This window comes from Microtus oregoni, unplaced genomic scaffold (genome assembly GCF_018167655.1).
Source record: "Microtus oregoni isolate MIOR12 unplaced genomic scaffold, Mior012 000217F_ref0000251, whole genome shotgun sequence".
Taxonomy (NCBI): Eukaryota; Metazoa; Chordata; class Mammalia; order Rodentia; family Cricetidae; genus Microtus; species Microtus oregoni.
In genome coordinates, this window is record NW_024544885.1 from 164,775 (window position 1) to 190,139 (window position 25,365).

General features: G+C 43.0%; 1 protein-coding gene across 7 annotated transcripts in view; it reads right to left on the reverse strand.

Moving 5' to 3' along the window:
- LOC121445589 (glucocorticoid receptor) overlaps positions 1 to 25,365 on the reverse strand; it is a 122,738-nt gene that overhangs the window by 74,505 nt on the left and 22,868 nt on the right. For 2 of the 7 annotated variants that reach the window (XM_041647736.1, XM_041647730.1), the window contains exons 1-2: positions 20,003 to 20,310; positions 16,529 to 17,719 (exon numbers count right to left, since the gene is read on the reverse strand). In XM_041647736.1, the coding sequence (XP_041503670.1) occupies positions 16,529 to 17,706 (1,178 nt within the window). In that variant the 5' untranslated portion in view covers positions 17,707 to 17,719; positions 20,003 to 20,310. The other 5 variants (XM_041647731.1, XM_041647733.1, XM_041647732.1 and 2 more) reach the window with 5 other exon arrangements.

A 25,365-nucleotide genomic window follows, 5' to 3' on the forward strand; every position in this document is an offset into this window, starting at 1 on the left:
AATATTACAACTCCTATCCTATGAATTATAAGGAACCCTATTCTAAAGAGATCTTAGGTTTCTACCTTTTTAGTATGTGTCTCATAGGACAATATCCACAAATGGCCACTTCCTTCTGAGGCCAAATTAGTCAGACGTTCCTCTTCCATCCCTGACATATTTTCTCTTCCCTTTTGTACAAGGAGGCCATCAAGTCTACACCTTGAATAAAGTGTAGGCAAGGTTTCCAAGAATAAGCTCAATGGTTTAAAAAGACTTGGCAGATACTTGCCCTGCTTCCCCTTTTATGTACACAAAGAATCTGAGGTTCAGTTCAGGTAGCCACTTTTGATGCCTACAGGAAGACGACATGACAAGCAGGACAGGGCTCTGGATCATGATAAAGCTGGAATTTGAGCTTCCACTAGTATCTGACTTCTAAGCCCTTTTACCCTTTGGACCAGTGATTTGCGTTTCACCTCAGGAAGCTGGCACGAACAATTTGACTGTCATAACTAAAGGATAAGGTTTTTTTTTTTTTCCTTAATGCAACTAAATTCTGTAACTATTGTGACAAATTGGGAAGAAATGGAACCAAACGACCAGAAAGCACAGTCTTCCTTCTGGCAGCAATCATTTTACAGCGCTTCCGTCTCCTGATTGTGGACCCTGAGGTTTTCTTCCAACCAACAGAATGTGGTTGACGCAGAGTTGTTACAGTATAAATTTATTTTTACATGCTTCTTCTGGCTCTTTGGGAATTCTACTGTTTCAAAAAGCTCAGGCAAGTCGGCTGACAGTTGCCATTTATTGCTAAAGCAAATCAAACCACTGACCATAAATACACTGACTAAATCCAGCTGAGTTCAGATGAGCCTGGCCAGATACGAACTGATCAGCTAACCTGGAGATTCATAAATAATAAATGAATGCTATGTGAATGCCACTATGTTTTTATCTGCTTTCTTACAGAGCAAATATTAGCTTATACAAGTTATCAGACAAATTTACTTTGAGCAACCAAGTAAATAAAAGGTTGCTTCTGAAAAGCTTCAAACTGGAAAAACTTGATACTAAAGAGAATGACAAACCTTTGACCTAACAGAGTAAGGCTGAAATACAGCCCAGTTTACCCAGAACTTCGCATATGTTTCAATATGTGTATTTAATTTAGGTAATAACACGAACAGTTACATATTTGAAAAACTAAATCAGGAAATAATGGCTTTTTTGTGTGAGCCACTATATAGCTGCTGAGAACCAAAACCGAGGTCTTCTGCAAGAGCAGCAAGTGTTCTCAGCCACTAATCCTCCAGGAAAGTGATGTCTTTTTTAATTGTGGAATTTAATTTATATTGAAGCATAAGAAAAAATGTAAACAGTCCTTTAACGAGGCTGTTTGATTAGACTTTCAAAGAATTATTCTCTTTAAGAAGAAACTGAAAATATAAAAAGATCAGACAGCAAGCAGTGAACTTATTTAGAATATTCTAAGAATTTGTGAAGCTAGGAGAGGCTTGCTCTTCTTCAGAATGTTATTCTAATTTACCTTCCCTCAAGTGCCTAAGAGGGTCAAGTAGTAAGTAGTGAGTGACTCTCCATAACTCACATGGCAGAGTGGGAGGGAAGGAGTAGAATGGGGGAGTCAGACAGGAAGCACTCCTCTTAACAAAATGTCTATCACACACGCATTTTTCAGTTCCCCTTCAAAGTTAAGTCAAAATATAAATCTGATCACAATACCAGAAATTAAAGTCTCCAATTGCTTAACTATTATACTTACTTTGAAAGCTAAAATCATAACGATCCTGTCTTAAGAGCTATAACGGAGGAAGACTCACTTATCAACAGAGGCACAGTACAATGGGTCAAGGGCTCATACAGCATTTAAACAGTAAGATGCTCTCTAATCTGAAGTTCCATCATTAAGAAGAAGCACTGCTGTTTCCTGACTGCTAAGTGTCAGCCTGTACCACATGGTTCACCAGCAGTAGCTCCCTGTGCCCATCTCAAAAGCGAAGAAACTAAGGGTGTCTGGGTTGTAAATTTGATCAAGGTCAAACAGATTTTAAACAGAAAGTCTGATACGATATTAACTGCACTAGGTCTGTTTCCTCCGATGAAATGGTTAGATCCCAAGGCTGGCCCCAGCTAGAACGCCATGGGTCTACAACAGTGATAGAACACTCCTTAACAATTGTGTACGGGACTTACTGGTGAAGACTGGAACCTTACTCACCGGCACACAACTCACCATCTATCCATTTCCGTCTAAATGCAGACAAAGAAGGAATGAGGTTAGCTGGCCCACAGTAAGTTACTCTTGGCCAGTTTACCAGCTCCCAGACTAGTGTTCTTGGTCTTTCCCTCCAGTTCCTGCGCAGAGGAAGCACTGAACAAAGCGTTCTCCATAATCTCCACTGAAAAGACAATGAAACTGGACTCCTTCTAAAAACCATTTCCTACAAATGCTTCAAACGTAACGTCCACAGAACACAAGCCGGAGGCAGGTACCCACAGCCCTGACCCTGCGGTCCGCTTTGCAACTCTGAAAACTGTGGCTCACAAACAGGAAGTGACCAATATGGGTGCTGTTTAGCGATTCTTAGAATTCCAATTTTCCCTAAAAGGAATAAAGTACATTTAAGGCAAACCCATGCTATCTGCTTCCTCCTCAACTTGGATCTTGTTCAAACAATTACCTTACATGCTAAGGTGCTACAGTGAAAATATTCCTTGTCTCTTCAAAGACTGGATGAAATTAAAAAGAGAGATCAGACACAGACATGTGCAAGAGTGTGAGAGCGAGTGTGTGATTGTTCTCACACGCACACATATACACAGAGTTTTGGAGGTACACGCCTGTAGGCCCAGTTGCTCAGCAGGCTGAGACAAAGAAATCACTTGAACCCAGGAAAAAACCCAGTGAGACCAATCTCAAAAATATCTAACAGACTCACAAACACATGCCCATATATATTTTCTATGTAAGAAAGCAGTATCTAAGTAGACAGCTGCTGGGCACCTACTCATCAAGCACGGAGGCAGGTGAGAAACAAAACCCTGCACTGTCAGCAGGAACTGTGAGAGCAGCAATACAGGCCTATTAAGGACAAGCTTCCTTCTACTCAAGAGAATAGAATCTCTGGCTTGGCGGGGAGGTGATGCCTAGCATCCCAACTGGGCCAGGTCAATCATTTGGTAAGGGACCAGTCCTGGGAAGATAGGCTTATCTTATGCCAAAGAGTTAAGAGAAGTAATTTTTCCTTCAATGAGATAATGTTCTTCTTTCACGACAGCTCACCCCAGCACAATAGCTTACAAAGCATGCATTCCCTAAGTCTGTCCACTTTTCTGAATTATTCAAGAAAAGGGTACTTTCTTTTCTTCTTTCTAGCCCTACTAAGCATGCTCTCCCTGTCACGGCACATCTGCCCTCCATGCTGGCTCAAACGGCATGACTTGCTCTTCTTCATTCGCCTCTAGGAAGCTGCCAGGGATCGGCAGTTTGTCTGTCAGGGTGCTTCTTTGAAATTCAAGAAAATCAGCCTGGAGTTTGAGTCCATTCTAAAATTCTTTTATTAATGAGACTAAGAGCCACAGGAGGGGCCTCCCATTCCCCCCTTATCTAATCTGACAACCTACCTTCCAGTAACATTGCTACAGGATGCGAGAATGGATTGCTGTGGCTGAGCAACGCAAGGGAAATGGACAAACTGTGTCATTAAGTTAACCTAAAAGCTTAGATAACATCCAAAGCAGAGGAATAGCCTATATTCTAAACTGTAACATCTGTGTTATATAGCGCACTGCTGTGCTAAAATCAACTCTGAAGCTTATGGCAAGAAACTAATTCGTAATCATGTTGTTTTTATTACAAAGGAAAGAGCAAACATCACCAAGTGCTGCCTGACTCCCTGTGAAAGGTTAAGTTGGAATCTGATGTGGCGGCACACACCTGCAGTTTTAGTACAAGGAAGGGAGGTTGAGACAGGAAATCAAGAGTGTAATGCCAGCCTGGCCAACACAGAAAACACCACCAATGGCTGGGTACATCTCTTAACATTTTGATTACACAGAACTCTGACAGTAACCCACTTTTGGAATCTAATCTCTGATCAGGAGGGATGCATTGGAAAGGGTCTTCACTGGAGTCCATGGTGGCAAAAATCATCAACCAACCTGAATAGAACACTATACAATTATTAAATAGAATAGAATCCACATTTGTTGATCTGCAAGTCCAGGGTATATTTGTTAGGTAAGCAAAGCAAGCTGCAGAGAAATGGGGAGATGATCCCAGTTTGATTTAACAGCACATAAACCGGAACAACTTATATATGTCTATTTACTACTGTGTGGTTACAGAGAAAGGCACAGGCACAGCAAAGAGGAAGAAAGAGGAGTGAGGTGGGAAAAAAATTACTTCCGTTATAATTTACCAAAATAAATAATCCCATTAAAATTATATTTTGATGAGGCATTTGCTAAAATATTTAAAAGGAGCCAATGCAGAGATGACCTCTATAATCCACTTGCAAGAGAAACCAGGGAAGGCTTGCTATGTATCGTCCGGCATACAGGTGAGCAACACAACCACAGAGGATTTCCTTGATTAGAGGACACTATGGAAAGCGGCATTCTAGGAAGGTTATCTGGTAGTCAGCTGCAGCATGGGTTAGAGAGGAATAAAGTTTGGAGGGAGGGCGTTGTCAGTTTTCCCTTGTGGTGCAGCTTCTTGGGGAGCAGGAACTAGACTTCTTCCTGGGCAGAACTCACTTCTCATGGTCTCAGAAGGATGTTACTACCTATTTCGATGTTTTAACCTATCTTCCAAATTGAAAGCTTTCAAACTATAAACTAATCACGTGCTTTGCTGACCCCTTTGGGACTTAAGTTGTGAGAACATCTACATGCTTCAGGAACTGAATTCAACAGCACCCACTGAGGGAGCTAGAAAACTCCAGGCCCTATCTTTAGCCCAAGTTGTTTCAGCATCCTGAAATACTCCCTCCCGCCATTTTAAGATCTTTGCCTTGTAATTCTCCAGCTAGTCTCTGAGAATTTGGGGGGGGGGGCTGCTTTCTGGATGCTTTCCAGACTCCTGTCCTTGCTCCATCCCCACTTTTTCCTTGAACACTAGAGAAGTTCATTCTTAAAAGACCTCATCTAATTTTTTTTTCAATAGTTAAGCCCTACATGACTTGGTTTTATTTAACTTATTATTATTACTACTGATGACTGTCTTTCCCAAATTAAGAATGAATTATTCACCTGCAATACTTAGAAGGTACGCCTTTTAGGTTGATGATATTTACTACTGTGCAATAAATCAAACCCAAAACATCCATAAGCTGAAGAAAGACAACTTAGAAATTCAGAGAAAATAAGCCATTCTTCCTCTCCTGGAATAGTCAGTGTTTACAAACATAACTATTTAAAACAACAACAGCAACAACACGGTTTCTTGCCTAATTTGACCTATCTTCTAGGATAACCTGTTCTTAATAGGAGACTTAAGACCTGATAGCCATGTCCATAAGGAAAGCTCTAACTGGGCTTGGTGGGTCACTTTTATAAACTGGAGGAATAGGGAAGTGTATGGGAAAAGTGGTAGAGGGAGAGAGTAGGGGCAGGTAAGATTAAGACATATCATATACATTGATGAAATTTTCAGAGAAAAAAAATAATTGTAAATTTCCGTGGCAGATTATATAGTGGGGAAAAAAGCAACCAGCTATATCAAACACCCTCAAAAACATTTATAAGCACTGATTGCCCTACATTTGTTAAATGATATATGTATCTGATTTCTTCTAAGAAACTGCAAGAATCAGTCTAATTTAAAGCTTTAGAGTAAATTTAGTGTCCAATAACAATCAAAATATTTTAATTATGTATACTCTATTTGCATCATTCTGTCTTAAGATTGACTTTTTTAGACTGAAGTATCACCCATACCCATTCTTCTTGACTTAGATGCCAAGTTTCTTATTCATCTATTCAGCATGTACTTGTTAGGTACTTACGCGATCCTACACTCTTCTGGATGTTGGGATATAGGAGCAGAGCAAGCTTATAGCGGAGAGGACACAAAGATTCCTAAGTATGTGAAAGGGGAGGAAACAATGTGTGAAAGAAAGACGTTATAATTTCAGACAGAGACAGAGGTCTCTCTTATGCAAGTGATATCGAAGTGTGACCTAAATAAAGGAGGCCAGCGAAGCATGTGGATATTTGGGGAAAATATTTCAGACAAAACATCCCGAGGCTTAGATCATATGCCAGGGGTCCTAGAAAGACAACCATATTCCTCTTAGAGACTACGGAGATAGCCCACATGGCCTAAGAAATTCAGTGTTAACCTAGCAAGTGCAGTCCAAGACTGCAATGCTCACCTTGCTCCCTCTGTCGTGCGGTCCACAGAGGGGGGCGGGGATAATGGTGCAGTCACACTTCTCTATCCCACGGCAACTGAAGTCTGTCCTGACAGCTGGGTCATTCTACCCGTTTCCATTCTTTTCCTAGCACACGTTCTTACCCCTTCTCTTACTCCACATTGTTGGGCGGACTTTCACTACCCGTTCTTCCCCTCGGCTGCCCCCATTCACTCCTCCTCCACGAAGAGACTCGGCCTTCTTCAGGTAAAAGCTTAAGAAGCAAATTGGGAGGAAGGCGGAGCAGGCATGAACGTGACACTGTTCTCCATCACACTCTGTTCATTGCCTTCCTTAAGGCTGCACGCTTGTGCCCAGCGCCCAGATCAACAGGTATTTGCTGCTCAAGTAGAGCTCTGTACCCTCAAGCAGACATCCCCCCAGTAATGTACCTCCTATGGTATGTCTTGTTCTTGTAGCTCTTCCTTTTGCCGACACAACACCATCACCAGGCTTCTTACACATGACCCAGTGCGCATGCAGAAGTGGAGACACACAGAAACCAAACAGCCAAGCCGCAGACAGAAGTTTAAAATTCTCATTTTCTTTTTTCATGGCTTTCTAACTTTTCCTTCTGGCTTCCTTATCATTTCATCTGGATTTGTCTTGGTATTATTAGACCGCCATGGCTCTGTTTTAATGACACTCTCTATTAAACGGTCATTTGTCCTCAGTCAGTCAGACTGCGAATTCTGTGCCAATTTTCCCTCCTCTTTAACATTTCTCCTTAGGTTATGTTAAAATCCAGGGCCTAGAGACGTCAATGCTGTCACGACTCACACATCATGGTGATGGCTCGCCGTCCCCTTTTATCAGCCACTGAAACCTGACATCATGTTTTCAGAAGAACAATGAGTATTAAAGAAATTAGCTTGTTTTAAATACAGATATAAAAAAGTTCTTAGACCATTCTCAATAAAGAAGTTCTCCTGGATACACCCTCAGTCCTAACAGCAAAGCTATGCAGCAGACATCCTGAATGGTTCGGCATGCGCCATGATTTCAGAGGCCAGGATGATTTCAAAGGCCAGGATTGACTCATCTTAACATTCAGTCAACAGTAAACAGAAAAATAGATAAAAGTAGGACTTGAGATAAAAATTCTTGAGTTATTAAAAAGTGGCCAGAAAAGCCAAAGTTTCCTTTTCAGATTTTGAAGAATACAAGTAAAAAATATTTGAATTTCATATTGAACATGTAACTCAGACTATTTTATTAATATAAGTAACTTTAGTGCACTTGTTGCCATAGTGACCGTCAAATGGTTAATTCTCCAGGACATGGAGGAGATGAAATGAGGACCTCAAGTACTTTGCAAATTGCTGTAGGAATTCACACTGTATTTACTCCTTTACTCCATATCTGCAATCACCAAATTCCTTTCAAGTCCAAGCCAAAGATGGCCCTTCTTTCCTGAACATAAAATAAACATGAGAAAAAGAGGGGAAATAAACAGGTTTAGAAGTAATCTTTACTTTTTCTGCCCTATAGTAAGAAAACAGGACTTAACCACTGAGTACCACCTTCTTGAGGGCAGTACCAGGGAAGCACACTGCAGAAGTCTCTGCAGGAGCCGGCATGGTGGAAGGCTGAGGCAAGAGTGGGGGCAGCCATTTTCAATTAAGAGTCTATTTTATAGAGGGGGAGAGACTAGGAGGAGGAGGGGAGAGAACACCTTAGCTGAACACTTTTAAATAATCCTCAACAAAAGCAAATATTACAACCAGAGACAGGCTAAACTTCTGAAAGTTATTCAGTTTAAGGCAAGGAGTCAATACATTTTCTGATTAAGAACACTGATGCACAGTTTAATGAGCTCAGTTTCCTTTTCTGGTTTACAAGGTGTCTCGAGATGATTGCAAAAGAAGAGCGAAAACAACACAGCCTCTCACGGTGCGGACTTAGAAATAAGAACCTTCATTCTGGGCTTTCTATCTGGGGGAAAATATTTTTAAAAATATCTATTCTACTTTCATATTTTCTTCTTCATAAACCCAGCTGGATTCCAGATGAAATGATTCACATAATGTTCTAATTAATTTTTCAATATTTTTATTTGTAAAACTCAGATTTTACAATGATATATCTATCAATTTAAACTACAATTTAATTTTTTCTATATTTGGCAACACACATGAACACACACACATATATGTATACATACATATATACACAGAGAGATGTATATGTGTATATATAATGTGCATCTATAATTTGTTTTTAGTGAAACTTTTTAAAATGATTATTTTATTTTTGATTGTATGCATGCATATGCAGGCAGATTGCACACATGTGAAGGTGCCTGAGGATAGCAAAGGTGTCAGATCCCACTGAAACAGGACTATGGGCAGTTTTAAGCTGCATGATGTATGTTCTAGGAATAGAACTCAGGTTCTCTGGAAGAGCAGCTAAGTGTTCTTCACTGCTGAGCCTTCTCTCCAGCCCTTATAGCAGCTTTGTCACCATCAAGGAATAAGTTAGTAGATGTCTTTAAGCAAGGTTTCTAATCCTCCCAAATCTATGAACCTAGAAAAAGCGTTAGTATTTATGACTCTTAAAATTGAAAGCTTCTTGATTTTTGCATGCATGGTTACTTGAGAGGACCAGACAATTAAAAACAGAAAGGGACCAGCCTTGCATTTATCAATAATGTGGTTTAAGTTATCAGTATAGCTACTAAATTTCCGATGGTAAACCTAACATGGAATAAAATCCACGGAAAGGGTTACTGATGGAGGTACGCCCCGTACAACAAGACAAAACAAAACGAAACCTTGAAAATAAATGAATACTAAGGTAACGGTCTGGGCTCTAAATACAGCAGTCTAGATAAAAGGGACTCATGACCCTCTGGGGAATGTACACAGTGGACATTTAAAAAGTTCCCAGTGCTTTCTGATGGGCAGCACCTACACTAGGGATGCAGGCAGCACCTACACTAGGGATGCAGGTAGCACCTACACTAGGGATGCAGGTAGCACCTACACTAGGGATGCAGGTAGCACCTACACTAGGGATGCAGGCAACACCTACACTAGGGATGCAGGTATCTTCACTCTCAGCAAATGAGGTCATCCTGGTTTAAACTGCGTATAATTGCTAGAGCTTTAAAATTGCCACCTTGCATTTTAATAACTGTTTTGTAATTTCCAAAGTAAACTCACACTTACGAATTTGCTTAGGTTTTTAATTAATACTATTTTTATTGTATACATGTGTGTATGAAGGGGAGGTGGCCACGGCATACCTGTCAGGGTCAGGGGACAACTCAGTCAAACAGATTCTCATTTTCCACGTTTACCTGGGTTCTGCGGTCAAACTCAGGTACCAGGCTTGCATACAGCCCCTTTACCTGCTGAGCCATGATACAAAGGCATCTACATATGCTATCAAGTAGCAGTGCTAGGAAACAGGAAGCGACGACGCACATACATACAGAGCAGAGCCTTGGTCATATTTCTCCTTTATGTTGTGTTTTCAGACTCACTGTTGGTGGACATTTAGTGTGAACGATCATCAAGGAATTTCTAGCACATCAAATAGAAAGTAATTCCTTTCAGACCAGTATGAAGGTTTCTGATTAATTTTTCTTTAAATATCTTAAATCTCTCACTTGTAAAATTCAGGTAACAACTGCTTTTGTTCTACATGGGTCCTGACAGACTCGGAAACTTAATATAACAAGCAGAATAAAGAACGTCAAAGAAGGAAGACATTGAATGCGATGAACGTGTGAGGGGTGGAGAGCATGAACTGTAGCAGCGTGTGCGTAGCCTCATGCTGCCGAAGAACGGAGAGAACACTAATGAGCTATACAGGAAAGAAAGGACCAGTGGTTTTTATGAAGTCAGTATTATGTCAACTACTTACTCGCTTTAGACCTCTAGGGCAGCCCTGGATGCTAAGGCTTACACAGTTGCCAATAGGGTGGTTCCAGGCAACTGCACAACTAATGAGGTGTGGAGTCCTTCCCTAAACACTGGCCATGATCTCAATCTCTCATCTGAAATGAGGGGATGGGAACAGATAATCTCCTATCTACTACATAAAACAAGCTCTGAGAACTCAAGAGTTCTTCCTGGGTCCAGCTACAACAATATTTACACTTTATGTGCTATCAAGAACACCATTTTAAACCTTTATCTTATAAAAGTACACATCTAAGTTCATTTTTTGTCTTATACTTGATGATAAACAAGGAAAAGGTCAAGAAGCTGTCTTTAGGATACCCTGACCTCCCACAGAGTATTCACCTCATCACATAGATAAGAGAATTGCAGAATTTTACACAGACACACAGACCCATTGGGGTTTTGATAATAACGACACAGAGAAAGTATCTTTAACTTCAAAACACAATTGCCTAATTACCTAGAATGATAGCTTGGTTCAGTTTAGCCTCAGAACCCAGGTCTTTTTTTTCCCCTACCATTATTTCTATTGAACATCTAAATCAAATTATCTGGAAGGGACGTAGTGGGAAGGGAGAGCAAATTTTACATACTAAAATTAAGAAAGCCCGAATTTCCAATTATAAAACAAAACATAAAAATGATGACAACATAGAAGTGTCCATAGCAAACCAGTCACGCATTACTCTTCATGTGACAATCATAAGGTCGTAAGTCATTGCATTGCCCCAACACGAAATACTACATCATGAACTACATTGGATATCATTTCACAATAACTTTCAAAATTTGGCTATCAAATATGCTTTCATAATAGCCATGGCTAAATATTATTATGGAAACTTATGAAATAATCTAGAATAAAGGCTAATTTATTATTTAAAATGAACACTATAATAAACTGGAAGTTTTTAAGTGTCAAAAACTGCACATTTATTAAACTCTCAAATTAGTAATTAAAAATAATGTAATGTGTAAGGAATGTAATGTATAAATGTATGTCATAATTCAACCCTTCTCTCCTTACACACATATACATATATATACATAATATATGTAAATTATACTCCCATATGTAAATGGAAAAGTTCTAAATTAGCAGGGACCTTGTTAAACACATTGCATTAGAGAAAATATAAATCTTGTTGAAGATTGCTAAAATAAAAAAAAAGTATTCTGAAGTATTTAAAATGAATAGCTGGTTACTCCAAATAAGTATGTTTAAACACATAGTTCAATTAAGATAAGTGATTAATATTTAAATTGGCTCAGAGATTAAATTAAGGGATGGTATGTTTTCATTCAAAATAGTTAGTTTTAAGGACTATTGCAATATAAATAGTTTAAGTGGCTGCCTGGTACTTACAGAATCCAATAATTTATGTTATTTGCCTAATTTACTCAATATCCTAACAAAAAGCCAGATAACCCACGGAAAGAGTTCTACTCCACAGTGAGTTTGTAATTTATTTGCAAAGTATACTATGAAATAGGAAATGGTTGTAACCACATGAGGCGCCATGATTATTTTAACTAAGCTCAAATCATTAGATTTTCTCTAATAACAGCTTAAATTAAACTGGGACAAATATGAAATTGATTTTGGCAGAAATAAAAGTATGATGTAAATTTTGTCCTCATTTTAGTAATACAGCATCACGCGAAAGAGCTCACTAGAAACACCGCCACTCTGCACTGTCCGTCCTCACAGGAAAGCTTCACTGAGGCACTGACCGCACTCACTCTCCGTCCTCACAGGAAAGCTTCACTGAGGCACTGACCGCACTGACGGAAGGAGCGCTCCTCCTGAGACACCTGATGATCAGCTGCGACGGAACTGTCCTGAAATCCCAAGTTTCTCCCCTTTCCCATGCCTGTTACTTCTCTCTTTACCCTGCCCCCCAGGGGTCGGGGGTTGAAGCCACTAGCTACAATTAACTTTCTAATGTATAAAAAAATAATATATAAAATAAAGACATCATTAAAGGTTACACCCAAGAGTCACTGGCATGAAAATGACCACACGATTCCAAAGGAAGGAAGGAAGGAAGGAAACATTTTAGAGAATTGTTTTAAAATGTAAGTTTCCCTTAGGAGAACTTGGAAACTACAAAGCCAAGGTAGAAAAAAATAAGAGCAGTTGGCTAAATAAAGCTGGAGAAATAGATAATTGATCTCTTTTGTAAAGACCACGAGTTGATTTTTTTTTTCTGGTTGTATCTTAATCCAATAAAATAGTCCTTAGAAATTATTTATACAGTGGGATTCACCAATTTATATTGTGCATACCTCAGAAATATAAACAAATACTTATCAATTTGACAACTATTTATACTCTATTAAACAATGACTTTTGACAAAAATACTACCAGGACGGCTTTAGAACAATAAATACTACAGAGCATGAACCTATTATACGCATAATAATTAACTATGAAAAAGTATTAAAGACAAATGTACTTGAGGAAACATGCTCCAGACCTAACCAAAGCATAAATGAAGGCTTCCTAATAGAACTAGGCTAGAGTGCACTGAGTCTTACATAACTCTCGAATTCAGCTGTCTTTCACACTGGCACTCGTGGAAAGCATACTATTTGATACAATCTCTCGTCAGCGAAACCTCTAAAGGCTCCTAAAGTGACCTTTACCCTCTTACTAATTTATCTACTGCAACTTGCATTTCATCTGCATCTACATCTGTGCAAAGTACATTTAAGAACAAGTCATAAAATGCATAAACGTTAATAGCATATGGAAAATGGTCAAATAATGTATCTGTAGCAAAAATAGACAAAACCAAAATAACATCATGAATACGAGTTGAACTGTCAATTACAAATATACAGGGATTAGCCAAGGAAATATTACAAGAATTTCATTAAGAGCTGACTAATGGCTTGTTACACACGTCTGTATTAGTCATTCCATACTAAACTGGTACACCTGAGTACACAATTGCTGAAATTCCTCTTAAAATCAATCATACTGATCTTTAAGAAGAAGAGAGGATCTGCCATGAAGGTAACAACATATAAGCAAATAAGGATATGCTCAAAAGCAAATCACACCCAGAAGTCTTTTTATATAAAGGATAGCAACAAACAGCGAGCTCAAAAAGCCACTGGAACGCCCACTGTCAGACTCGTGCGAGGGCCAGGAAAAAGGAAAGACATTAAACAAGCGATCGAAAGAAAAGGCTAAGCATGGCCCAAACCTACTGACTCTTTCCTTTATGTTCTGTCTCCTCCTAAAAAAAAAAAAAAAAAAAAAAAAAAAAAAAAAAATCTAGCCTGGCATTCATAGGCAAAACAAAAGAGGGACAGAATGTGTTCCACTCAGCCCCATGCTCCTACAGTTTTATTATTTTTATAAAACTTGACACAGACATTGCCGATAGAGATGTCTACATCTCCTTACGTTTTAGGAGCATCGTGAAGCTCCCATTACCAAGCCCCACACTCCAGAAGACTGAGCTTTTATCTTGCATTGTTCTTTTTCTTTAAGCATCCTACCTCTCAGGAAAAGGGCTCTAAATTCCTCTGAAACCCTTTATGCTCTCCACCTATTGTCTGCAGTGTACACCATTTAATGCTGAGGTGAAACATGGAGGAAGAAAATCAAATTACGCAGAAGCATGCCTGCTTCGATTATGCTTACGTTAAGCTCACTGCATTTTACAGGGGACTGTTAGAACTGGACGCTTGCGCTACTAAGAACGGATCTGAGCAGCAATAATCTCTACCTTGTCTTACCACCAATGAACCTAAACCTTAAAAAACAAAACACGAAACTCTTAATCATGATACTCGTAAGCTTACAATTTAATGTGCTAACCTGATGTCATGGTCCACTGATATATTTGTAGAAATTGTCTTCTCCCGGAATATAATATGAAGTAGTTTTTATTAACATTCTGCAGGGAAATGTTTCAGTTATTTAAGATTTAAATAAAAAGTATGCTTTTTAAAAAAATACAGTGCTGCTAGTGACATCCAAGTGATGTCACTAGCAGCACTGCTGCTTTCCTATCTAAAGCAGAGAGGATTCCATCCAGCTGTTGCCTCAGCGTGTTGACTTAGTGGCTGATGACTCAGGGTCACTGATCATTGCTAATGTTTGGCAACTACCGTGCATCATATAGAGAGAGCAACCAATTTTAGATCTGCCAGGGCCGCTGCTGGGAAACAATAGAAGAATTCAATAGCGGTCAGAAAGGAAACATTGTCCCAATTTATTTGGGTGAAGCTTGGTTCTGGATAATCACAGTTTCCAGCCCTAAGTGTGAAACTTGCAAGCATTGCCCCTGCCCATTAGGGTATTGTATTGTGCTAAAAGACACCAGTAATTAAACACAAATAAGCGCGTCAGTATACAACTGATCACTCCCTGGACAGGAAAGGACTTCTAAAGTGCCACATCATCAGAGCCTGCCTACCTTTGTAAAGGCAGAGGCACAACAAAAACGGGAACCTTTAATATGTCACTAAGAAAGTGTCAAGGTGCTTTAGCACTGAAATTATTTAATGATTTAAAGGTGAGATTTATTGTTCATATCCCAGATTTTATAAGACTTAATGATAATTTATAGTGCATGCAAATTAAGTTCTGCTTCTGTTGTTCTTTTTATAATAAAAAGTGAAGAGTTTTATGAGGGCTTTCAGGCCAAGGGATTTCCTAAATGTATTGGTTTTCCTTATATAATCACATGTTTATAAATCAGTTTAATAGCTCTCTATAGATAATAAGATCAGCGGTGATTACTCTTTTATGAAAGTCAATGGCATGAAACCTATTGTCAAAAACTTTAAGATTGGAAAATTTAAAACACAGTGCATCTCAACATTTGAAAAACATAAGTTTATGCAATAAGAAATTATTTAAATTTTGTTGTTGGAACTATCTTAAACCCCTAATTCAGAAAAGTTAAAATGCTGCAATAATTTTCCCCAAATAAGAGAGAACTAATTATGAGTACTAGATTAGTAGTAACTACCAATAGTCAATACAAACAGTAACCACCCATCTCTCAGGCTAGACAAGAGCAAAGGCGATTTTTCCCCTCTTGCTAAGCTATAATTAAGCTGTTTAGAAAAATAGATCACAGTCTGAATCTAATTTTTCCCCAATATCAGCTTCCTACACATGGGAAGAGATGCCCTTTTCTGCATCTATGTAGGATAACGTTCATGGAAAAGGGATGCTGGAAAGGTGTAGCTCCGTGAAAGAACACATTGAGAACATTCTCTTTGCGAGTGTTAAAATCCTCTCAAAGGGAGCAGTGAAGATTACTGATAGTTCAGGAAAAGTTAATGGGACTACATACAAAGGAAGGAAGAAACAAAACCCCTAGCAAATAATCAGCCTTGTATCGCTACAATCCACACTTACCTAACCCTACCAGTGCATTTATCTTAACTTACAAGTTGTTTTCAGTAATTTCTTCTAGGGAACCTTGGCAAGATCAGACAGTAATGTCGGTATACATATACTGAGAAAAAAAGAAGAGAGACACACAGGGCGCTTGCTAACTGAAGCCTGAAAAATTCGAATCATGAGTTACCTACCGGGGTATCTGCAGAAGCATCTGAAAGCATCGGCACCAGTTCCTTCCTCAAAGAGCCTGGTAAGCAGGCACCAATTGTCTACTTTCAGCTACTCTAAGCAATGGTCTAGGTCGCTACACATTGCATTGCTTTAAACATTTCAAAACTCAGAATGTTGGTGGAACAGCAGAGCTCAGAGTTACTACTCCCAGTTCTTAACCCTTTAATTGAAAGGTAACACTCCACACAGGACACATATAGCAAAGCAACTTTTAACTATGGAAGCATTTTTCTGTAACAATGCACTCTAAAGCAGCTAAAATTCGTATGCACAATTATGTGTTAAATGACTAGATATTATTTTCTTGATTTCATGTTCGCTCTACTCAAGCAGTTCGTTACTGAGCCATTCTGATGTAAAGTTTTCACACAAAAATCTTCAATACCGACCAGAGAGAAACTATTACTATTCATCCAAACACCCAAAGTGCTTCTGCACAGGTGAGTCCTTCAGATTTTCTAACCTGCCTACTTTCAAAAGACCATTCCTACTCAGTTATTTGAAAGAGTATGCAAATCTCTAGAAAACACAACCTGACAAAGGAGTTCTAAAACGGACCACACTAAAATGATGGAACAGAACGGCATTAGCTTACCTTGAGTAGCCATTAGAAAACACGGATCGGGCTGGGAAGTTCATAGTCCCCAAGGAAGCCAGATTATCCTCTCCAGATGCTTGGCACCTATTCCAGTTTTCAGAGCCAACGGGAATTGGTGGAATGACATTAAAAACAGGCTTCTGATCCGGCTGTTCCGAAAGTGATGCTGTGTTCATGTCATAGTGGTACATCTGCCCTCCAGAGGTACTCACCCCATGAACAGAAATGGCAGGTATCTTATTACCAATTATATTCGTCCCAGAAAAGCTTGCCTGACAATAAACTGGGCCCAATTTCTCTTGCTTAATTACCCCGGGGGTGCAAAGTTCAATGAAATCATCTTTTTCTGTTTTCACTTGGGGCAGCGTCACACCGCTGGAGCTTGGTAAGATCGGATCTCCAGTATCCTTAATTTTAGGTTTAGTGTCCGGTAAAATAAAAGGCTTACAGTCCTCATTTGCATCCCCTTCCAAAAGGAATGGATCATCATCTCCTGCCAAAGGAGAAAGCAGGTTTTCGTCTATCAACAGGTCTGCCCTCCAAGGGCTCTGATTCGTTTCTTTACCTGGAGACCCAGCAGAAAACTCCAAATCCTGCAAGATGTCAAAGGTGCTTTGGTCTGTGGTATACAACTTCACACTGCCACCATTGGTGCCAGGCCGGCTTTTTAGATTTTGCTGTTCTGAAGATGCATCAGAGTGAGTTTTGGGAAACTCCTTCCCTGGAGGGGTAGTGCGCCCAGCAGCAGATGTGGAACTCTTGGGCTTCTCTGGAACACTGGTTGACCTATTGAGGTTTGCAATACTTTCTTCCAGGAGCCGAAAGTCTGTTTCCCCAGAGGACAGGCTAATTTGGCCCTGTTGTGGGTATCCCAAGTCATTTCCCATCACTTTTGTTTCTGTCTCTCCCATATACAGTCCCATGGACAGTGAAACGGCTTTGGACAAATCTGGCTGCTGCGCATTGCTTGCTGAGCCTTTTGGAAAATCGAGAAGCCTCTGCTGCTTGGAATCTGTCTGAGAAGCAGCAGCCAGTGAGGACGGAGATGCAGAAACCTTCACGGTAGCTCCTCCCCTTAGGGTTTTATGAAGGTCCATCACGTTCCCCCTCTCCCGGACAAGCAAGCTGCTGGGGACTTCTCTAGCAGGGGGAGCTAAGGATTCTTTGGAGTCCATTGGCAAATATTAACTACAAAAAAAAAAAGGAGAGGGCATAATAAGCTATAAAATCACATTATCTCTGATCCGATTAGTGAGAGACAGCCTATTAAATGAACCCTTTAGGTAACTCCCAATCAAAGTCCCCACTATCAGAGGAATAGTTTCTGTCTTCTAAAATATAGTCCCTATAGTCCCTGCTCCCACCCAGGGAACTACAGCTAAAAAACACAAGGCAGCTCATTTGCAAGGACAGAGTTATACTGAACTGATCTGAATTTGGCTGTTTATTCTGCTCACTAAATGTACAGCTTTGGCAACCATAGGAATTGTAATTTGTTATACATGATTATTCTAAAGGTTCAAGTTGATGTCAAAGTATTTAACTTTCTTTTTTTAGGCATGATCCCTAAAATTCCAACCCCTTCTCAATCAAGGATGATTGCCTTTCTGGAAACCAATAATAAGACATTTGATAAACGCTATGGTAAAATTGTTTGCACCTTAGGACTCACAATTTCACCTCCTGCCCGTCCCCCCACATCCAACCCTTTCAAGGTACAACCTGAAGGATTATGCACATTTTATTTGGAAAAAAAAAAGCAGTGCTGTTCTGCTATAGGCGAGGGAAATGCTCTTATCTGTAACCTCCATTTCCAACCAGATGTGCCTGTTTAGTAGCATCCACCTCCAAACGTTGGCGATAAGAAGTGATATGCATTGTACATAGCCTATTATGTACTTTTAAAAACAGCAGAATTTGTACTAGCTTCTTCACTGCAGTTCTAACTTATTTAAATAGATAAGTAGAGCAGAACTCATCAAAACTCCTAACACCAAAATTAATCGAGTTATATTTCTTTCTAAAAATTGTTTAATGCACTCAATACAAAACAGTTTATTTCTAGATTTAAGATTTTTTTTTCTTTCCAAATATGGAAATGCTGGGAAAAATAGAGAAACGGGTCTGTGGAATCACATATAAATTCAGACAAAACCTATCCAAGAAAATGCTCAGAATAATTTTCTCTGTAGTTTTCAACCTACATTTATTTAAATTGTATTTGTCCAGATTGTTAGTATATTACTAGTAAACAAAATGCTATAAGAGGTTGTCAAAGACTATGATAAGTATATTGGGGAACCCCTCTCATAAAACGGTAAACTTTTCCAGTACCAAGACACTAAGAAATAGGATCATCTTCACTGAAAAGGAAACGGGAGGTAGGTGGAGAGGGTGGACCTGCCTTAGGAATCTTCCATGTGCGCGGTTTCTCTCTCAGAACCCACCCGGGACCTGTGTGTGCATCTCGTAAGGATCTCTAACCATGAAATATGAAATGGCCCCTAATGAATTTCCACACCTGCTTTTTTGACAGCTACCTTTCAAGCCCAAGACCATCACAATACTTTATAAGACGAGATGCTCCCTTAAACGACATTTATCCTCCAGTTAAAACTGTAAATAACCCTGGGACGTTAGTCGGCCCTAGCGAACTATGCCAAGGGTCTTAAGTGGTTAAGGCCGCAATGATCAAGCCTGCAACCACAAACATGAAAGTAGCACTTGTCAAAAATCGCTGCACGCGCGATGCGCGCGCGCGCGCGCACACACACACACACATACACACACACACACACACACACACACAACCTGCGGCTAGGGAGGGTCTCTTACTAAAAGGAGACCACTCAGAAAAGTCGGGCGCGAAATCGTGCCCCAAAGCTAGTGCACAAGTCGTCGGGGGGAGGGGGTGGGGGAGAGAAGGAGGGAGAAAGGTGCGAGGTGAAGGGAGAAATGTGTCCAGACCTGTTGAGTTCTCTGCGGCACGCCCACTTCTAGCAGATAAGGCCGGGCGGGAGAAGTCTGGGCTGGAGGCTGCGAGCCCCGCGTCCACCCCACCAGCCCGCAGCCCGCAGCCAAGCGCCCTGAGCCCGCGGCTCGCAGACACCGCTCTGCCTTCCCCAGGGAAAAGCGGCTGTCCGGGCGGCCCCCAAGGACAGCCCAAGACCCGAGGGCTTGCGGCAAAAAGCAAAACCAAAAAAGCACGCCAGATTCCCGCCGGGGCGCGCGAGGCTCCACGGCGGGGCAGCGCGCCGGGCCAGGGATGGCGGTGCGGGGAGAGGAAGCGCCGGCGCTGTCACCGCCGAGGCCCTTTCGTCACCGTCACCCTGCCCTCGCCAGCCTCCACCCCCAACCCCAGGGCTGACAAAAGTTTGCCAAGTCCCGCCGCCCCGGCTGCCGAGCCCCTCGGGGAGCGCCGCCAGCCCGACTCACCTCCGCTCGGGCGCCCGCTGCCCAGCCCCCGCTCACCTCGGCACCCGCGCGCTCGCCCGCCCGCCCGCGGCTCCCACCGCAGCCAGATAAACAAGTCGGCGTGCGGACGCGGGAGGCGCGCGTGTCACGGAGAAGGAAGTCAACAGTCGCCCCCTCTTCTCCATGGGGGAGGGGAGAGCCCCTAGCGCGGAAAGTCGCCCGCTTCCCGGCTGACAAGCCGAGCCCCGCGCCGCTCCCGTCTCCCGCGCGCGTCCCCCGTCCCGGCGCCGCGCCGCTCGGCTGCGGCGTCTCGTTCCACCCACTTAGAATCCGTCCCCGACGGGCGGGCGGCGACTCGGGCTCCAGGCACTGACTCGAGCTCGCAAAATGGAGGAGGCGGAGGTGGGGGGGGGGGGGAGCGCGGACACGCGAAAGGGCCGCCCGGCCGCGGCAGGCGAGCGGGACCGAGCGAGGGGCGGGCGGAGGCGGCGCCACGGCGCGCACACACTCGCACACACGCGCTCCCACTCCACCCCCGGCCGCTCCCCGCCCGAGGGGCCGCGCGGCGGCCGCGGGGAACGGTGCAACCTGTTGGCGACTGTCAGCAACTGCAAGGGCGCCCGCGGCCCTCGCCCCCTCGCCCAGCGTGCGGGGCCCCGCCAGCCCGGCCCCGACGGCGCCTGCAAACCCCGCGGCTCGCAGCCATCGCCTCCGCCCGGGCGAGCGCGCCTTCGCCTTCCCCACCCGAGGAAAGAGAAAAAGTGCGGCAGCGGCAGGGTGCCGACCTGGCCTGGGAGGCAAAGCGAGTTTCTTTAGTTTCTCTTCTCCCTGGCTCCTTCCCGCCCCCGCCCAGCTCGGCGGCTTGGAACCACTAGGGAACTCGCCCCGTGGGTCCGCCGCCAGAGCCCCCAAGGGTGACAGGCAGCCGGCCGAGCCGCAGGGGTGGTCCGCGCCGGCGAAGCGCCGAGTTGCGCGAAGTGTGTCACACTAGCAGAGGGGCTACAGGATGGCACGGAAACGGTGCAGCAGCGCCGCGGCCGCTCTCGGGGCCGGACAGCAGACACGCCCTCTGGGGAGGCTTGAGGAGGGGAGGGCAGAGGAGAGGGGTCAGCGCATACGTACTGTGAGCCCGTGGGGGGGACTCGCGTGCCGGCAGGTCCCCCCACCCCCGCATCGTCTGGGCGGCCCCGTCTGCAGCCGCCGTGCGCGCGCGCGCTCGCTCGCACCGGGAGAAGTTGCAAAGCAGAACCCACCCTCCCCCGCGCCCCGACCGTCCCCCACCCTCTTCCCCGAGTCGGAGAGGAGGCGGCGGCGGCGGCAGCAGGAGGCGCCGCCTGCCAAGTTCAACCCCCACCCCTCCCTCCCAGCCTGCCAGCGCGCTCACACTCGGAGGAAGTTGCACGCCGAATGCAAAACCTCTAGCGAGCAGGCTTTCTTTGCACTTGAAAAAAAAAAAATGTAATTAAGGAAGCATTGGGGGGCGGGAGGGGGGGGGGGGGCAGGCCGAGAAGCAAGTTGCAGACGGAATAGTAAGTTGCCTGAGAAGTCCGCCCTCTTCTCACCCCAAACTCCTGACCTCTCTTTCCACCCCTTGGGGCCCGCATCCAAGCTCCCCGCCGAGACCCCTCCTCCGAATCGTGACATTTGCTGCCCCGGGCTGGGTGCGTTGCCCAGCCCGCAGGGTTCCAGAGACCCCCCTGTGCTCCCCCAAATCAAACAAAACACGCAGCTCCAAAGCCCTCCAACGTCAGCGTTTAGCTCCCTCCAGCTGTTCCCGTACGCGCCTCCGGGTCTCCCAGAGAAACACGTGGCCGGTCCCCCGAGGACTGAGAGGGGCACGGGGCGAGAGTGGCAGTGCCCGCCGGGCAGGGCAGGCGGGGGCGATGCGGGGACCCTGGGGTCGGGGGGACGCGGGGCGAGGCTCGGCGCTGTGGCTCCGCGGTGCGGGGAAGTAACTTTGGTGCCCCCACAGGTGACAGCACTTGGCACTTATGACAAGAGCGGAGGCGGCCGCGACTCCACCGAGCGGGCGGGCGGGCGGGACGGCGGGCGCGCGACTGCAGCCGCTCGCGCCGCTCTGCTCTCGGACCCCGAGGGCGGCCGCCTCGGCCTGACCTCCCCGATCGGGATCCCTGATTGGGGAAGCGCGTGCCGGAAGCCTCCCGCCGCCATCTTGGTAAAGCGCGGTGAAGCCGCGCCGCCACCATCTTGGCGAAGGTGCTCCGTGGCGTCCCACCGAGACGCCCCTCCTTGGCGGGAAAGGGTCCAGGCCGCCCGGCGCGTCGTCCGCTAGGCGAGGGGAGATCGTGGCTGCGAGCGGGTCGCTTGGGCAGAGGTGCTCCACAGTCACTACCTCCACCGGCTCCCGGGCCGCCATCTTGGCAAAGGAACCGAAGCTAAACCTAGACCGTCTTAAGCCCGGCTGCCCAAGAGTGTTTATGAAGAGCCCCTGAGCCACTTGGTGTTAATGAAAAATAAAAACAAAAAAGCATGTAAAGTCGAGAAGAGAGATTCCTTCCTTCCCAAGGAGGATGAAGTCAACCAGGTCCAGAGTGGATAGTGAGAACTTAAACCTATGACTCTACTTTCCTTGCTGGTTTTCCCACCTTCCGAGGCTCAAGTACTGCAATCAGATGTCTTGTGAATTTGGTCCCCTGACTACCAACAGACTCCTGGGAGACGGGTACCCGAGCCTACAATAAAACTCATGCTAAGATGATTATCTTTGATGTTTGCCTTTTACAAAAAGAGCTAAGGATGTGCATATATATTATATAATTGTGTATCATTATACCATAAATCTTCTACATGACTGAATTACTCATCTAAAGAATCTAATTCACTTCTCTTTCATGTTTGAGCTGTACATGGTAGGTGATCTTCATTTTTGAATAATTTATTTTTCAAAAATTTTCACTTAACGTTTCCTCTTTGCTTTTTTGCATGTCTAATAGCTCTTAATGTAGAAAAGTACCTCACTTTAAATTTAAAATTGCTTTTGCAAATATTTTCAATTGAACAAAAATATGAACTCTTCCTGTTCTTTCTTTTAGTGAACTATGCCTTAGTTTGTTACTTCAATAGAAAAACATCTCGGGCTTTTTAATCTGCCATGTTTATTTTAAAATATGCTTAAACTTTCACTAAACATATTTGCGCAGTAATAAAAATAGTTATGAGTTTTGCTTAACATTCACTGACTCTTCTGCCCAATTTGACTGGAAGTATTAAAAGAAATAGATATTTTGTATTTTACTTATTGGGAAGGGCTAAGGCTCAAATCTGGGGCCTCCCACATGCTAGGAAAGGGCTCTGCCAATGTGCAGTGTTACCAGTTGTCTTAAGGTTACTATTGCTATGATGAAACACGATGACCAGAAGCAACTTGAGGAGGACAGGGTTTCTTTCACTGGTAGATCCATCTAAACAGTTCATTAGGAAAAGCAGTGAGAACAGGAACGCAAGCAGGGCAGGAACCTGCAGGCAGGAGTTGATGCAGAGGCCATGGAGGAGTGCTTCTTACTGGCTTGCTTCCCATGCCTTCTGCAGCCTACTTTCTTATCTCCAGCCCAGGGAAGGCACCATCCACAATGGGCTGGACCCATTTTTTTTTTTTTAATTTACAAAGACCTTATCTACCTTTTTCATTATGTTATGTCTCTGGAACAGAGGCCTATGTATAACAGGCTTCAAGTAATATTTTACAGACTTATAATATTGAGTCAATTAGTCAACTGCATTTAATTTTCACTTTGGGTTAAGTTGGCTAAGTGAGTTAGTAAAAAGTTTGTGAACATTGCTCAAGATCTTCATGTGTCTTTCCATGGATTTTAACTGCCAAGCACACTCTACTCATAAGCCACTAGACCTTATGTTCCTACAATAGCCTGTACAGTTTGATAACCTGTTACAATGATAGTTCATTTGTTGTGTGCACGTTTGCTATATTCTTACTGCTGGCTGGAATATAAGGCCAAAAGACAGAGGTGAGTCTCTCCTGTTCACTATATTTCCAGCACATAGTGAGTGGTAGTTGAGTGACTTGATGAATATGTATTGAATACCCTGTTCGAAGACAAATTATTAATAAATGAGCTGCTACTATAGCACCGTTTACATTGCTATAGCTTTTGGGCTGCAGAGATTGCTCAGAAAGTAACAGCGCTTTCGGCTCAAACAAGTAGAGAAAGAAATTCAAGGCATTTATAGAATAAGTCAGATTTCTCTTTGCTCATGATTCCTCCTGCCTCACTCCAAGTATCTTCTGCCCACACTGCTTGACTGAATTTGTTTATAGTGTCTTTCCCTTTAGGTTGTGTAGAAGAATGCTTTCTTTTCATACTCAAATTTCATTTTTAATATGAAAACAAGTTTTAGGGGGAAAGCACAGAGACTGTCTTTAGCTCAACTGGTGGCAGGAGAAATGTATGGGAGTAACCTTGGCTCTATGTTCATCACCTGCCTGGACACCGGTGTTGTACGAAGACTAGATAACTTGGATTTATTGGGATGAACTGGCTAACTTTTGTTGGAAAATATTATTCAAGAAAAGGCTTCTTATAGCCCGCCTCTACTATTGGTCAGACACATTTTCCTTTCCAAAAGGACACTTGACTTGAAACTTATTTTCCTTTAGCTATGATACCTTTTTTATGGCTCTGCTTTACCCATCCCCTTAAATCTTTGATGTTGAATGTAAACTGAAGCCAAATAATTTTTTTTCTCAATGAATAGTTTTGAAAATAGTAACTAGTTATCTAACAGAAGTTTTCATGTTGGCTGTCAGAATTTTCTTTAAAATATTTCCTGAAACCATCATAGCAAGTAAATGCCTCTTTAATATCTTGACTTTGGAAATACATTCTTTGGGCTATACAGGTAGGCGGTTCAAGGGAAACCCAGCTAAACTTGAATGCCCCATTTCTGTGTGCTTTGTCATTCCCATTTGCTTTGCAAGAGACATATTTGTTATAAAACTGAGTCCATCAAATTCTTGATCAGTCTCCATGCTGGTTTGGTATGTGTTTCTTTAGGAAAAGAACACATTGGAATTGCCGTAGGAACTTGGAGATGCTACATAATTACCACATCTTTCCTTCCCCATTTCTGTTTTGCTTTGTTTTCTCTTTTTGCTTTCATCAAAAGCAACTTAAAATACCAGCTTCTGTTGCTCTGTATAAAGTGTTTGTGGCTATTCTGGTTAAATCTATGTCCTCTACATTAGCAGAACTTGGTTGAAGCAATCAGGGATTAAAGGTGAGGTTAAACATCAGCTGATAAATTAGATACATGTTGCTATAAGCAGCAATCTAAGGTTTTAAGTGTTTGGAGACATTAGAGTAAGCACACAGAATAATTGCACCAATTATAGGTACATTGTTTTTCATCTGTGGCATCTGTGGTTGGCCATTATGTCATTA